Raw genomic sequence first — 16,311 nt, forward strand, 5'->3', positions numbered from 1 at the left:
TCAAGTTCCTCCACCCCAAACTCACTCATTCATGTCTTTATGGACCTTGCTTGGTGCACTTGTATGCAGTCATGTTGGAATTGGAAGGGGCCATCCCCAAACTGTTCCCACACCAAGTTGGGAGCATGAAATTGTCCAAAACGTCTTGAATGCTGACACCTTTAGAGTTCCCTTCACTGGAACTAACTTGCTAAGCCCAACCCCTGAAAAAAAAACCATACCATAATCCCCCCTAAACCAAATGATTTGGAAGGATGGCCAAATACATTTGGCAATATAGTGTAAGCGAGTTTGGGGTGGAGCAACTTGACTGGTCCTGACCTCTAGAGAGTGGAGAATGCGAGTCAGACCTTCTCATCCAACATTGGTGCCTGACCTCACAAATGCGCTTCTGGAAGAATGGTCAAACATTCCCATAGACACACTCCTAACCCTGGTGGACAGCCTTCCCAGAAGAGTTGAAGCTGTTATAGCTGCCAAGGGTGGGCCAACTCAATATTGAGCCCTACGGACTAAGACTGGGATGCCATTAAAGTTCATGTGCGTGTAAAGGCAGGTGTACACACACACACACACACAGTGTTTTTTTCGATGCTCGAAGCAAAAAGAAAAAGACAAGCAGTATGTGCATGGAACAAGAGTGTGCACTTTATAAGATCAGCTGAGGGATTTCATTCAATCTTCCACACAATCATGCCTGTGATCTTCATACAGATCTCTCTTTGCTCTTGTGCATTTCTGTTTAGCAAATTAAGCCCAAGACGTATGTTTCTTTGCAAGGGTCATAGGAAACAAGAGCGTCTAGCAGGGTTTTAATCTTAAGAGTAGAGTAGTATCCTCAGACATTTCAGCATTAAACAGGATAAAAGCTGAAGTGGGTATTGAAAAGAGAGGGTAAAACATTTTTTTACAAAGGACTCTTTGAAGTTGTAATGTAATTAAAGTAGTTATATTCCAAACAGATGACATGTTTAATTTGCAAACATGTCACTTAATTAAAGCTGAAATCTAGATAAAAAGGGCACACATTTATGCAGCTGTATAATCAACAACGCATCACTAAACATATACACACGAGGGTTGTACCAAAAGTAATCTAAAAGTGGGCATAACTTTTTTTTAATTAACTTACAGTACATAGGTAATTCCAATTTCATATGTTGGCAGAGTAAAAACTTCCTCTATATTCACTTTTATTCTTCTCCTTTTTCATTGCAGGTGAAAAGAAGATTCCGTGCAGAAGCAACATGCCATCACTGAGTTCTTAACGAAGGAGGAGTGCAGGATGTCTGACATCCACAGAAGGCTACAGAATGTTATGGAGATGACACCATTGACAAGAGCAATGTCTTTTCAATGGTGTTATCTCCGTAAACATTCTATAGCCTTCTGTGGATGTCAGACATCCTGCACTCCTCCTTCGTTAAGAACTCAGTGATGGCATGTTGCTTCTGCTTTGGAATCCATTATTTACTCTCTCTCTCTCTCTCTCGCGCTCTCTCTCTCTCTATACATATATATAAAATATATATATATATATATATATATATATATATATATATATATATATATATATATATAGGGGGGTTCAGCGTCAAGTGGAGAGCTCACAAAGAGGTAATCCAGCTGTGTGAAAGGTTAAAGCAGTGATTCTCAACCAGGGTTCCGTGGAATACTAGGGTTCCTTCAGAGGTTGCTAGGGGTTCCTTCAGCATTGGGCCATTTCTGCCTCTCGAATAAGTTCCCTTTGAACAAAGAGGGCGTATCTAAAAAAAGGGGGGAAAGGTGGGACTTTATATGAAGCACCGGACAGCAAAAGGGTACTAGGATGAATATACGGGAATTTTATTGGAAAGCTCAGTTGAAATTTTATGCATACATAGTATCGATGAGCAGTTACATGCATAATAATTGGGCCATTTAGGCACAATCCATACAAATTGATGGTGATAGCAATGATAAGCAATAAAAGTGATAACAATGCAGTTAATAGTAGTAATACATAAATATAAACACATAAAATTCCACAATTCATCTCAAGGGAATAGATAAAAATTGTATTCAAATGGTATTGCCTGCGGGACCTATGGCCTCACTGAACCCGAGAGGATAAATTATATAATCATTTGAAAAATCTTGGTAAGTGGATGAGTACACAGCAACCAGTAGCTCTACGCGTTTCATTGCTTTCACGCCACTCGTCAGGAGCAAGCGCGTGTAAGGTCTGCAAAACATTATTAATGTAAAATGAGAGAAAAGTTAACACAGGTGCAGAAGACAAGGTTGGGGTAAAATGTAAAACCCCAATAACCAAGGCATACTTGCTGAGGTTGAATGTGTTTCTGATATGGTGGCAGGGCCCCATAGACAGTCCGATAATAACTCCCACCGGGAGCTGTGGTGGAAACCCGGCAAGCTGGAAAAGGGGCAACACCCAGGGCAGGCGCGGCAAGCGAGGACGCTCTATAAGGGGAGAACACGGTGTGAGCAAAACAATGGGGGAAAGGGGGAAATGAAAAGGGGGGAAGGGGGAAGAAGGGAAGAGGAAAAGAGGAGGGGGAAGAAAAGAGAAGAAAGAAGGAGGAAGGAAGGGAGGGGGAGGAATAGTGAGGGTGTGAGAAGGGAGATGAGGGGGAATAAAAGAAAGTGTGTGCATGGTTGGGTGTGATAGGAGTGATGGGGGCCAAAAATAATATGAAGTGCAGGGGGACAAATTTACCTTATAGGGATGAGAAACCCCATAAGGGGGAGCCAAGGGGATCAGGAGTGATCAAATTAAACTGGTATGTGTAGAGAAGGCCTCGCATGCCGGGACCACCCGGGGATCGCCCCTAAATAAACCAGGTGAGGGAGGTCCACCAATGGCACGCCGTGCACCGGAGGGCGGAGCCCCATGCGGAATATTGCCGGGACTCCAGCATCGACGCACAGTCACCTCCTCCATTGTACACGTGCATGGTAAACACAGCCTGTATGTAGCGGCGTCACAAAGACGCTGCATGTACAGCGTGAGGTGTGTGACATCGACGTGCAGTAGCGGTGCATCCGTCCTCCCCGGCCATGAAAGACGCAAAGGGGAGGGGAGGAAGCCCGGAAGGCACGTCGCAGCTCCCGGAACAGGAGAAAAATCAGACCACAGTGGCGCCCAAAATATATCCACCGACAGCAATCACAATGTCTACTATTAGACCTGTTTAGAATGTAAAATTGACACAATTGGGAAAATAGCAAGTTAATATGGTACAAAATTAATAAGGTAAAGTAGGGGACAAAACAAAGGTCAAAGAGGGCAGGGGAGATAATGCAACTCGACTGGTAAAGCTAATCCGTGTGCTTCCATCCCTAATTATATTCAGAAAAAAATGGAAAAAACTGAATTTTTTCCAGGAAAGGGTTAGGGACATTTAGGAAGCCAAGGCCGGGTAAGGTCATGTATTTCCATCCCTAGGGACTTACAATGATATCATGATTTGGTAAAGTCATGAATATCCATCCCATATACATTTGAACAAAGAGGGCGTATCTAAAAAAAGGGGGGAAAGGTGGGACTTTATATGAAGCACCGGACAGCAAAAGGGTACTAGGATGAATATACAGAATTTTATTGGAAAGCTCAGTTGAAATTTTATGCATACATAGTATCGATGAGCAGTTACATGCATAATAATTGGGCCATTTAGGCACAATCCATACAAATTGATGGTGATAGCAATGATAAGCAATAAAAATGAATTTGTCCCCCTGCACTTCATATTATTTTTGGCCCCCATTCTTTCACCACCCACCCTTCTCACACCCTCACTATTCCTCCCCCTCCCTTCCTTCCTCCTTCTTTCTTCTCTTTTCTTCCCCCTCCTCTTTTCCTCTTCCCTTCTTCCCCCTTCCCCCCCCTTTTCATTTACCCCTTTCCCCCATTGTTTTGCTCACACCGTGTTCTCCCCTTATAGAGCGTCCTCGCTTGCCGCGCCTGCCCTGGGTGTTGCCCCTTTTCCAGCTTGCCGGGTTTCCACCACAGCTCCCGGTGGGAGTTATTATCGGACTGTCTATGGGGCCCTGCCACCATATCAGCAACACATTCAACCTCAGCAAGTATGCCTTGGTTATTGGGGTTTTACATTTTACCCCCAACTTTGTCTTCTGCACCTGTGTTAACTTTTCTCTCATTTTACATTATAATGTTTTGCAGACCTTACACGCGCTTGCTCCTGACGAATGGCGTGAAAGCCACGAAACGCGTAGAGTTACTGGTTGCTGTGTACTCATCCACTTACCAAGATTTTTCAAATGATTATATAATTTATCCTCTCGGGTTCAGTGAGGCCATAGGTCCCACAGGCAATACCATTTGAATACAATTTTTATCTATTCCCTTGAGATGAATTGTGGAATTTTATGTGTTTATATTTATGTATTACTACTATTAACTGCATTGTTATCATTTTTATTGCTTATCATTGCTATCACCACCAATTTGTATGGATTGTGCCTAAATGGCCCAATTATTATGCATGTAACTGCTCATCGATACTATGTATGCATAAAATTTCAACTGAGCTTTCCAATAAAATTCTGTATATTCATGCTAGTACCCTTTTGCTGTCCGGTGCTTCATATAAAGTCCACCTTTCCCCCCTTTTTTTAGATACGCCCTCTTTGTTCAAATGTATATGGGATGGATATTCATGACTTTACCAAATCATGATATCATTGTAAGTCCCTAGGGATGGAAATACTTGACCTTACCCGGCCTTGGCTTCCTAAATGTCCCTAACCCTTTCCTGGAAAAAATTCATTTTTTTCAATTTTTTTCCATTTTTTTCGAATAAGTTCCCACCGATACCATTGATCTTTTTAGCTATCTGTAAGGAGGTAATTACCAATGACCACAAGCGTAAGGACCGTTCTTCCCACTGACCATCACACTAATGCAGCCTTTCTCAACTTTTTCAACACAGAGGAACCCTTGAAATAGTTCTCCAGTCTTGGGGAACCCCTGCTAAAAATTAGAAATCTACAACTTGTGATACATTAGTGTGATGGTCAGTAGGAAGAATGGTCCTTACACTTGTGGTCATTGGGAAGAATTACCTCCTTACAGATAGCTAAAAAGATCAATGGTGTCAGTGGGAACTTATCCAAAAGGCAGAAACGGCCCAATGCTGAAGGAACCCCTAGCAACCTCTGGAGGAACCCCTAGGGTTCCAGGGAACCCTGGTTTAGAATCACTGCACTAATGTATCATGAGTTGTAGACTTCTAATTTTTAGCAGGGATTCCCCCGAGACTGGAGAACTATTTCAAGGGTTCCTCTGTGTTGAAAAGGTTGAGAAGGCTGGGTTAAAGTGTAAGTCCAGGCAACAACTAACTAACTCTAAGCCTGCTCTCTGCCACATTCTAAACCAAATCTATCTAACCCTATAAAGCAAAAATCGCTATATTTACCTTTTCTGCAGCTGATTTCCAGTGGTGGAAGCTGTGTGCAAGCGTACAACAATGGCTGTGAAATGGCTGGAAAGTGACATCACCCATAGACTTACTATGGGGCTTTCACTGCACAATGCCTGAAGGCCACCCGCAATCATGGGAAGGAGAGGGAACCAGAACGAGGATCTGTCAATCTGTCAACAGACAAACCCCCTTTCTGACAGGGGAGGAGAGATCTGCTGTTCCTAATGAATAGGTACAGCGATCTCTCACCTCCTCCAGTCAGTCCCATGCCCTACAGTTAGAAACACCTCTCAGGGAACACATTTTTTATTTTTTTTTGTAATTCCTTTCCTAAAGAAAGTTACAGTCAACAGCCAGGATATGCATTGGATAACAATATCACAGTCAGATGCTACAGAAAGGATCGCATGAGTATAGTTAGAGATAAAACATGTCCAGCGCTGCACAATATAGTCCAGGGAACACATTTAAACCCTTGATCACCCCTTAGTGTTAACCCCTTCTCTGCCAGTGACATTTATACAGTAATCAGTGCATTTTTATAGTACAGATCGCTGTATAAATGTCAATGGTCCCAAAAAAGTTTCAAAAATGTCCAATCTGTCCGCTGCAATGTCACAGTCCCACTAAAAATCGCAGATCGCCGCCATTACATATTGGCCTAAACTGATGAAGATATTCATTTTTATTTCTTTTATTTTTGGGGATATGTATTATAGAAAAAAGTAAAAAATAGAGAGTTTTTCAAAATTGTCGCTAATGTTTTTTGTTTATAGCGGTTAGCAGTCTGCAGCTCTCCTCTCAGGGATCTGTGAGAACCGAGCCATCAGCAATGTTCGATGGCTCAGTTCTTAGTGTAGAGATGTAGGTAAGTATAAAAGGGAAAAAAATTAAAAAAAACCTTCTTATTTCAAGGGGGAAATCTTCCTGCCTGTGTTTATTTGGTCAGCATATACAGTAGAAAAGGACTCTTGCGCAGAGGGTAGAAAACATAAGCCAAAAGCAAAAGTTCAGCAACACAAATATAAGCCTCCTGGCTAAGAAACAGACCTTTCTGGGTCTACTCCAGTCTTGCAGACATGTCCCCACACCAACAACAGATTAACCCAGGGAAGATAAATTACATGCCAGGTGGGGAGCAGGGTGTGGCCAAAGCTTAGCCCCTAGCATCCTGCTACAGATGATGCAATTGTTAGAAATTGAGTTGCAGTTCAGTGAGTAAAATAATTGTTTGCTCCACAAACAAAGCATGACTTGGTACTTGGTGGAGAAACTTGCCCTTGTTGGCAAGCACAGAGGTGAGACGCTTCTTATAGTTGGTTACCAGGTTTGCACACATCTCAGGAGGGATTTTGGTCCAATCTTCTTTACAGATCTTCTCTAATGCCTTAAGATTTCTTTGGCTGTTGCTTGGCAAATCAAAGTTTCAGCTCCCTCCATAAATTTTCTATAGGATTAAAGTATGGAGACCGCCTAGGCCACTCCATGACCTTCATGTGCTTCTTCTTGAGCCACGCCTTTGTTGCTGTGGCAGTGTGTTTGGGGTCATTGTCATGCTGCAAAACCTGTCCGTGACCTGTCCATGACCCATCTTCTGTGTTCTGGCTGAGGGAAGAAGGTTATTATCCAAGGTTTTACAATACATGGCCCTGTCCATTGGCCACTCAGTGTGGCAAAGTTCGCCTGTACCTTTAACAAAGCATAATGTTTCCACCTCTGTGCTTGATTGTAGGGATTTGTAGGGTGTTCTTAGGGTCATAGTCAGCTTTTTTCTTCCTCCAAACACAGCAAGTCGAGTTAATGCCACAGAGCTCAATTTTGGTCTCACCTGACTACAGCAATTTCTCCCAATCCTTCTCTGAATCATTTAGATGTTCATTGGCAAACTTCAGCTGGGCCTGTACGTTTTCTTCTTAGGGGGGGGGGGGGGGACCTTGCAGGAGCTGCATAATTTCAATCCATGGCGGCGCATTGTATTACCAATGGTTTATTTGGTGTCTGTGAACCCAACTGCCTTGAGATCATTCAAAAGCTTCTCCCATGTAGTTCTGAGCTGATCCCTCACTTTTCTCATGATCAGCCTTACCCCATGAGCCAAAATCTTGCATGGAGCTCCATACAGAGGGGATTGATGGATATGTGTCTTTTATACACATAACAAGCTGTCATTAGGAGCACCTTCTTAAATTGACAGAACTAATCTGTGTACCACATGAGCACATACTGTATCCAGTTTGTGGGAGCCAGAATTATAAATGTTTTAATAATAATACTCACTGAACGGCAATTCAATTGATAACATTTATTTCATTGTATGGTGCAGTTTTCCCTGTATTCATCTTTTTACAGGTCTATTTAATGCTGGTTCACACATATGTGATGACAGGCATCACATGTGATTCGCACCACAATGCCGTGCAGATCACATGCGATGTCTGTGCGATGCGAATTTCAGACATACAAACTGTATGGCTGAAATCGCATTGCATACGGCAGTGTAAACCGCCGACGGGGTGACATGCGATGTGGGAACCCACACTGGAATCTCACCGGTTTTCACATCGCATATGTGTTTACCAAGCCTAGAAGGCAGCTATCCAGGCAGATGGAGTATGCAAAAGTATTTTCAAACCCCGAAAACCCATGTAGACTTGTTTTACATGGCTTCAGCTTGTATAAGAGCAGTGTGAACAGCAAGTTTTTATGAAACTTTAAGCAAGGTTTTGCAAAGCTTTTAGCAAGTTATCTAAGCCTTTTAAGCACCCTTCTGCTCCTGCTTATAGTTGTTACACACAGATCTTAATCTGGGTGCTGAATGTTTCTTTAAACAAGCTTCTAGCAGATGCACTGGTGAGTGCTCCGGTCCCTTTGCTTACCTATTATGCCTAATCCTTTGTCCAGGTCAGCAAACCCCAGCAGCCAGGTCGGGGATCTCCCCCCGTCCTATCTATACAACCAAAGGGCTGTTCCAGCAGGAAACAGCCACCTCCCAAGCATTGGAACTCTTTGGCCGGGACACTTGTGACGGCCATCTTGCTCCAGCCTCCAGGAGTTGGGCCAACAGCAGCAGTCCGGTCAGATCTGCGGCTGCTGCTAGCCATGGATCCTGATGGTGAGGGGTCCATACAGCCTGTGGCTTCTGCCCATACAATAGGGGATTCCACTACCTCAGCCATCCTGGCCGCAATTGAGGCAAGAGCATGCTGATGGGCTGGATTGACTCCCTGGCACTCAAGTTTAGCCTCATATGGCAGGATTTGGACAGATTCAAAGGCCATCTCTCCAGACCGCATCTCTGAGGTAGAGAACTCTGCTGTCACCACTCATCAAAATGTGACAGACCTGCAGCAGACTGTGAAACTCCTGATGGCCCAGTCAGAGGATGCAGAAAACAGGCTCTGCTGTAATAATGTGTGAGGGGGTTGAAGTTATCTGAGGGCTCTGAGGATGCTCATCTCACAAACTTTGCAGAATACTTTTTTAAGGAAATCCTCAGCTTGACACAAGTATCATCTGCCTATAGTGTGTAGAGAGCTCTCAAGGTTCTGACAGGTCCCAGACCACAGGGGTCCCCTACTAGACCATTTTTGGTCCACTTCTGTAATTACAGAGATCATACTAGCTGAAGCCAGGAAACCTCAGCTCTGGTATGAAAATGCCCCCCTCCATTTTTTCCTGAATTTCTGTCCTGAGTTGCAGAGGCGCCGGCATACCTTTGTGGATGTCAGAAAACGGCTTTGTGTGAATGGGCTCACCTATGGTATGCTTTACCCCAGCAAGCTACGTGTGAAACATCTTTGATTGATCAAATTCTTTGAATCCCCATCAGATGCCTCAGAATGGCTGGGTACTCTGGCATAATCAGTTAGTGAGTTATTCAAGCAAATGTTAATGGGCTTCTTCAGCTGCCATTTCAAAGCTACAAGAGGAGTTTACAGTTCAGGGAGCGACTTCCAGCATAAGTTTGGTTGGCCTCAGTTATGACCTGGGACCTCCTATTTTTTCTCTCCTTACTAGACTTTGACATTTTTTTCTCCTGTACTTGAACACTATGCAAGGGCCGGAGCCCTTCCTCAGGTTTTTGTTTCCCTTGTGTGCTATTTTTATTCCCCCTTATTTTTATTTTTTATTTCCTTTTTTGGAATTTGGAACTCTACATTTATTTTTATTGCCATGTCTCCCTGGACTTTATACAATGTGGCCTTTGGCTCACAGTAGTTACATTTTACTGTTACGGGTATAGGCCTCACCGCCTGTTCTCCTAGCTTGTATGGGAGAGGAGCTGGCGAAGGCAGGGTATGCGCAGTTGCGCTTGGAAAAATGTTTAGTTTTGCATGTTTTAGGTAGTTTAATCATTTATCTGGTGCTGACTCATGCCTATCTTGCTGCTCATACGATGACCCTTTTTTCCATCTACACATTAACCTGCCTTAATTTTAGTTTACCATATCCATGGCGTCCTTAGACTTTGAAACCTTCAAGGTTTGTCATGGAATGTCCGTGGCCTGAATTCTAAATTTAAGCGGGCTCTGCTCTTCCAATATTTGAAGTCCCACAAGCCTCACATCTTACTTCTCTGAAAAAAACACATTTTATCACATTTTATGGGCAGCAAACTACTAACTTTGAAAAAAACATGGGTTCATAAAGCATATGATGCCACATACTCTACTTTGGCTAGGAGGGTCTCCATATTGATCAACAAAAATGTTCCTTCTGTGGTTGAATCCATTTACACTGACCCCAAAGGGAAGTTTGTTATTGTGGTATTTACCTTGTGGAACTGCAGGTGCATAGTAGTTAATGTTTACACCCCCCCCCCTTCTCTCAAGTTGTATTACATGCTGTCTTGGAGAAGATTGCCCCTCATTCTCAAGCTAAAATATTGCTAATGGGTGATTATAATGCCATAATATCCACAGATTTGGACAGGCCCATCCTGCCCAAACAGTTCAATGGGGACCTATGTGCCTGGGCACAGACGGCAGGGTTGACAGAGGCATGGAGGTGGAAGCACCCATCTTCCAAAGCCTACTCCTTCTTCTCTGTCCTGCACAAAACCTCCTCTTTCATAGATCTTGCCCTATCACATTGGGTGTCTCATCCAGAATTGGCCAAAAATATCCCTCCCCGGCTGAAAGCATATTGGGAAATCAATGGTGGACTGTCACTTGGGACGCATTCAAGGCCTACACTAGAGGTCAACAAATTTCTGGCATAGTTGCCCTCGAATCAGACCTTAATTCTGCCACCCGCTATCTACAGAAGTCGTGACAGACTGTACTGAGTTGTATAATTCTAAGCCTAGGGACACCAATTTTACTCATTTACAGGCCTCCCAAAGAGAGCCCAACCTGCACTTGACTGAACTCATCCACCTTGCTCAATATCGCTTCAAACAAAAAAAAATTGAGCAGGGGAACAAAAGCGGACACTTATTGGTGTTGCTGGTGCAACATGACCCTCCTACCACTACTATCTCTAAGATAAGACTTCCTACGGGGAGTACTGTCTTTACCCATGAGGATATATAAGAGGCTTTTTGTAGTTACCACCATACCCTCTATACCTCTACACTTTGTTTTAATTTATAAACCTCCTAAGGATCCATGTTTGTGTGCCTCTTACAGACCCATTGCCTTAATGAATAATGATGTTAAGATTCTGACCAAACTCCTTACTTAACGACTACAGAAACTACTCCCTACAGTCATTGATCCAGACCAAACTGGCGTTATGACGAATAAGTCATCCAATTTAAATCTCCATAGGCTGTTCACAAATATCCATGCGCAACACGTCAATCAGGGTTCTAGGATAGTTACCTCTTTGGACATAGAGAAGGCCTTTGAATCGACTTGAGTGGCCTTTTCTGTGGGGGGTCCTCAGGAGGATGGGTTTAACCTTACGCTTCACAGAGTGGCTCAAAATATTTTATAATAATCCAAATGCCTCAGTTAGGCTGGGTGGTGGTCTCTCATCTTCCTGCCTTCTACACAGAGGCACTCGTCAGGGTTGCCCTCTCTCTCCGGCCCCTTTTGCCATTGCAATAGAACCAGTGGTGGAAACACTTCACACTTCTCCACACATCAAGGGTCTTCGTGTGGGTTGGTTGGAGGAGAGGGGATGCAGGGCCCTCCTTACAGGAAGCATTACAAGTATTAGACACCTATTCAATCCTTACAGGGTTTAAAGTTTTATTGCTCCCTACTATTCCCCATCAAACTCGAGACCCAGGCCTCTTCCCCTCCAAATCTCCCACTGCGGTGGGTGGACCACTTAAATACCAAGGGGTATGGGCTTCTCAGCAGGTCTCTGAGTATGTCTCTTTAAACGTATTCCTGGTTGTACACAATATTAGGCATTGGTTGAAGGCATGGGAGTCGCTACCATTCCCCCTATTGGGGTGGGTTAACTTGTTAGAAATGGAAGTGTTACCCAAATTTACCTACCTCTTTCGACACTCTCCTTATTGGAGCCCTAAATCCTTTTTTACCCATCTGCATCAAATTTTCTCCACCTTTCTATGAGGCCCTCACCTTCCAAGATACAAATTATCCACACTTATGAGACCCTCCTCTCAAGGGGGCATGGCTCTCCCAGACTCCCACAAATATTTTCTGGCCACACAATTGGTTACTGCCGCTTGGTGGCTTTCTCCAGACCGCACTAATTCATCTACAATGCTAGAGACAGCCATTGCTGCATCCCTAGAGGCTGTACATGCTCTCCTATTTCGTGGCCCCCAAGGCTCTATACTCAATAACTCCATCTATGTCCACAACTATCAGAGCCTGGAAGGCTGGTTTGGCTATTGAAAAATACCCTGACAATGCGGTGTCACCTAATACACCCATCTGGAAGAACCCCTCCTTATCGCACTTCTTTATGTTACCTGATCCGATTGCGTGGACTAAATACAAAATTAAATGCATCTCTCAGATAGTGGAACAGGGCACATTACGCCCTTTAACCAGCCTATCTGAAGACATTAATGTCCCTCCACATTCGCTTTTAGCTATAGGCAGCTCTCCCATGCTTTCCATACCCAATTTCCACGGACTTCTTTGAGGATAGAGGAATCTGAGCTTGAACAATGCTCAATGCTTGAACGAACTGAAAAACCCACATCACGCATTTATGCCCACCTGGTGTCAGTTGCCCTGCCTCCATGAGATAAATGGCTGAGAGATGCACCACACTTAGATAAATGACCACACTTAGATTAATGACCACAGGGATGACATTTGGGACCTACCATTAAAGCACTTGTTTCTTTACGTGACAGATTAATTCAGTACAAAATAGTACATAGAACTTATTTCACCCCTTCTAAGCTCCATATAATGAATCCCTCCCATTCCTCGGAATGTTGGATATGTTGGATATGTGGATATTCCCAAGGGGACTATTCCCACATTTTTGGTCATTCTCTGTAATCACAAGATTCTGGTTGGAGGTGCTGCACTGCGATATGCAAACTGATCTGGGGGTGTCATTAACTTTTCACTGACACTCCCAGCAGTTCGCATAGGGTAGTGTGAACTGCCGCCGGGAGGCATGCGATGCGGGAACCCACAGTAGATTTGCAGCGTTCCCGCATCACAGCAGTGTGAACCCAGCCTAAGGCAGGACAAAAGGGGCAGCTGCCCTGGGCCCTGTCATTGTTGTGGGGCCCAAAGCAGCTGCCCCATACTTGCCAACTATCCCAGTTTAAATTCCCTTGTCCCTTGAAGTTTTAGTTTAGTCCTATGCTGTGTCCCGATATCTCAGTGTGAAGTGCTGGTACTAATGATGCCTGCCCTATTGTGTACAGATGACTCACCTGCAGACCCTGTGTTTACATGTAAATAACCGGCATTCATATGTAAAAGACGGTGGCATTACTAAGTAAATAGCTGCAACCGGCGGCATTGATATGTAAATAAAAGTGGCATTCATATGTGTATCATGCTCCCCTGCAGTGAGCAGATGATGTGCTGTAACCTCTAGCAACCATTCAATGAGCAGTATTACTGTACAGTAATATCTAACAACCAATTAACAAGCAGAAATCATTTGCTGTAACCTCTAGCAACCAATCACAATTGCTGCCTGATCTGATACTTCTGATTTTAAGTCTAGCTGCTATTTGTTGTATGTCTCAGAGCAGGTAAAGAGTGAAATTGCATGGGGGGGGGGGGCAAGAAATTTTTTTCCCAGGGTCCAATCAATATTAAAGATGGCCCTGCTCTGCCCCCTACCAGTCCCTGAGCACCGTCCCTTGTTTCCACCCCCCTACCCACCTCCCAGTACTGCCCCTTTTCAAGAATACAGAGTCAAGTAAAATTTAGTGGTGCAAAGTAATCTGTATGGAATTTGTTAATGATAACAAGCAAACAACAGATCTCACCGAGCAACCAGCATCAATAGGCTCCTTCCTCAACAATAGATCCATTCTGGCAACAGCTGACTCCCCGGCAACAGAAGTCCCCGCGGCACCAATAGACCACACAAAAATAGATCTCCTCCAGCAACAGTAGACCGCCCAGCAGCCAGCCTCAGTAGACCCTCCAGCACACCCCAGCAACCTTTGCCATTACCTACATTCAGTAATGTAGGTGCCAGAACTGCATTCCTTCACGTTCCAGCTGAAAAAAAGCCCTGCCCCAGACTGATTCTTGGGCCTGAGAATTTTGGGCAATGGGTTTATTCTTTCTATTCTATTGTTTTTTTAATTGTATTATTTTTCTATTTGTTTATTCTATTGTATTCTATTATTTTTTCTTCTATTATTTTATTTTTTATTTTATTCTATTCTTTTTTTATTCAAATTTATCCTATTTGGAATTTGAATTTTTGAAGATGGTTAGATTCTTTCTATTCTATTATAATCTGTTGTTTTTTTTTTCTATACTATTCTGTTATTTTCTATTCTATTTTATTATTTTATATTCTATTCAAATTGATTCTATTAGAATTTTGGGAAACAGTTATATTCTTTCTATTCTGTGTTTTTTTTGTTTTATTCTTTTTTATTCTATTATTTTATATTCTATTCAAATTCAAATGTATTATATTTGAAATTCCAATTTTAGAGGATGGTTATATTCGTTCTATGTTATTCTATCATATTCTAGTCTATTCTGTTCTTTTATTTTCTATTCTATTTTGTTCTGTTTTACTCTATTATATTATATTCTTTTATTTTCTGTTATATTCTTTTCTATTCTATTGTTTTTTTCTATTCAATTCCTTTATTTTCTATTCAATTTTTTTCTCTTTGGAAAACTACTAGAATTTGAAAATTATTTAAATTCAAAAACGCTTAAAATGATTCAAATTTCGAATTTCGTTCGATTTTTTTATTTTTTTATTTCAGATTTCTTTAAATTTGGTTCTATTGTAATTCTCAAATTCGTATAGAATTTCCGAAAAATTTTAATTTGTCAGAATTTTAATTCAGAACAAAACGAACTGTACATGTCTAGTTGCTGACTGTGTGCCTGTGTGTGTCTGCACTGATCTTGGGAAAGAACCAGATAAAATACAGTGGCTCCTTTGGGAGTAGCGCTACATTACTTTTTTCAAAAATTAGAGAAATAAACAAAATGTTTCATTGTTACAAAAGATTTGTAAACTCACACAGACACAGACACACACAGACACACACACACAGACACACACAGATACACACACATACACATACACAGACACACACACAGACACACACACAGACACACAAAGACACACACAGACACACACACACAGACTCACACACAGACACAGACGCACACACAGACACACAGTCCCACACACAGACACACACGCAGACACACACACACCGACACACACACAGACACACACACAGACACACACACAGACACACACACACACACAGACACACACATACACACACACACAGACACACACACGCTCAGCCTAAGTGCAATAAGCTGGACTGGAGTTTTATACGCTGCCTTATATAGCTGTTTAGAAACCTGCTTAAGTTCAGATTCATTGATGTTATTGGGAAGAAAGAGATCTGCCCAGCATCACAAGAGTCATTATAGAACAGCAATGCTTAGTAAAGGTGGACCCACCTACAATAAGAGTGTATGACAGATGGCGGTTTTCCTGGGATTTACATAAACATACTTACAAAGACTCTGACTCACACGGCAGTCACACACAATTATACTTTACATCAGAGATATACTATAATCACACATTTAGGTGCTGCGCAATGACTGCTATGACAAAGAAAGAAGTGGAGCAATCCTTTATGCTTTCTACTACTAAAGTCACAGAATGCGTTCACGTCTGTTTGGGTCATGTTACAACATAGAGCTCACATTTGATTTTTTTTTCATTCTTTACTGATGTATTTTTCCACACTTGTTAAATTCTAAAGACATGGCCTTTATCTGACACTATATAACAGGTGACTGAGTCACGCACAAATACTCCCATTCATACAAGCCTCAAATCCTTCATTCTGAGCATGTCCGGGCACCCTAGTGAGGTATAATAAGCATGCACAAATAAACGCCTGTTAAGGCAAGCACAGATTTTGAAATATTTTGGAAAATCTCAGCTTTTTCTAAAGGATTGCTCCCTAGCACCAAAAGCAGTCCTTTCCCTGTGCATTCACCAGAGTTTTTGTGGCTATTTTCCCTTAGGAGAGTCTTAATAAATGTGCAAAATTCCATATAGATATTTTGTATGTGCAAGCCTGGCCAGACTTTAGCCCAGCCCACTGGCACCAGATCTGGAGAAGAATAAGAGGGGCCGCAGCCATTTTTTTGGAGACCAGAAGAGACTGGGATTTGGCTACTTTTCTAAGGTGGGACTTTAGCCATGCCCATTGGTCTAAGCGGGAGCA

At 42.6% G+C, this 16,311-nt stretch overlaps 1 protein-coding gene across 3 annotated transcripts in view; it reads left to right on the top strand.

Annotated features, from left to right (window-relative positions):
- Positions 1-16,311, top strand: part of NECTIN1 (nectin cell adhesion molecule 1) — a 440,283-nt gene that overhangs the window by 238,146 nt on the left and 185,826 nt on the right. The window contains exons 6-7 of one of the 3 annotated variants that reach the window (XM_077457384.1): positions 3,948-4,089; positions 4,187-4,364. The exons of the other annotated variants lie outside the window; for them this stretch is intronic. Coding sequence (XP_077313510.1) covers positions 3,948-4,089; positions 4,187-4,349 — 305 coding nt within the window. The 3' untranslated portion in view covers positions 4,350-4,364. Of the gene's footprint in view, positions 1-3,947; positions 4,090-4,186; positions 4,365-16,311 lie in introns of those variants that run through there. 3 annotated transcript variants of the gene reach the window in all.

This window comes from Lithobates pipiens, unplaced genomic scaffold (genome assembly GCF_037356315.1).
Source record: "Lithobates pipiens isolate NorthernLeopardFrog02 unplaced genomic scaffold, aLitPip1_a1.2 Scaffold_27, whole genome shotgun sequence".
In the NCBI taxonomy this organism is placed as follows: domain Eukaryota; kingdom Metazoa; phylum Chordata; class Amphibia; order Anura; family Ranidae; genus Lithobates; species Lithobates pipiens.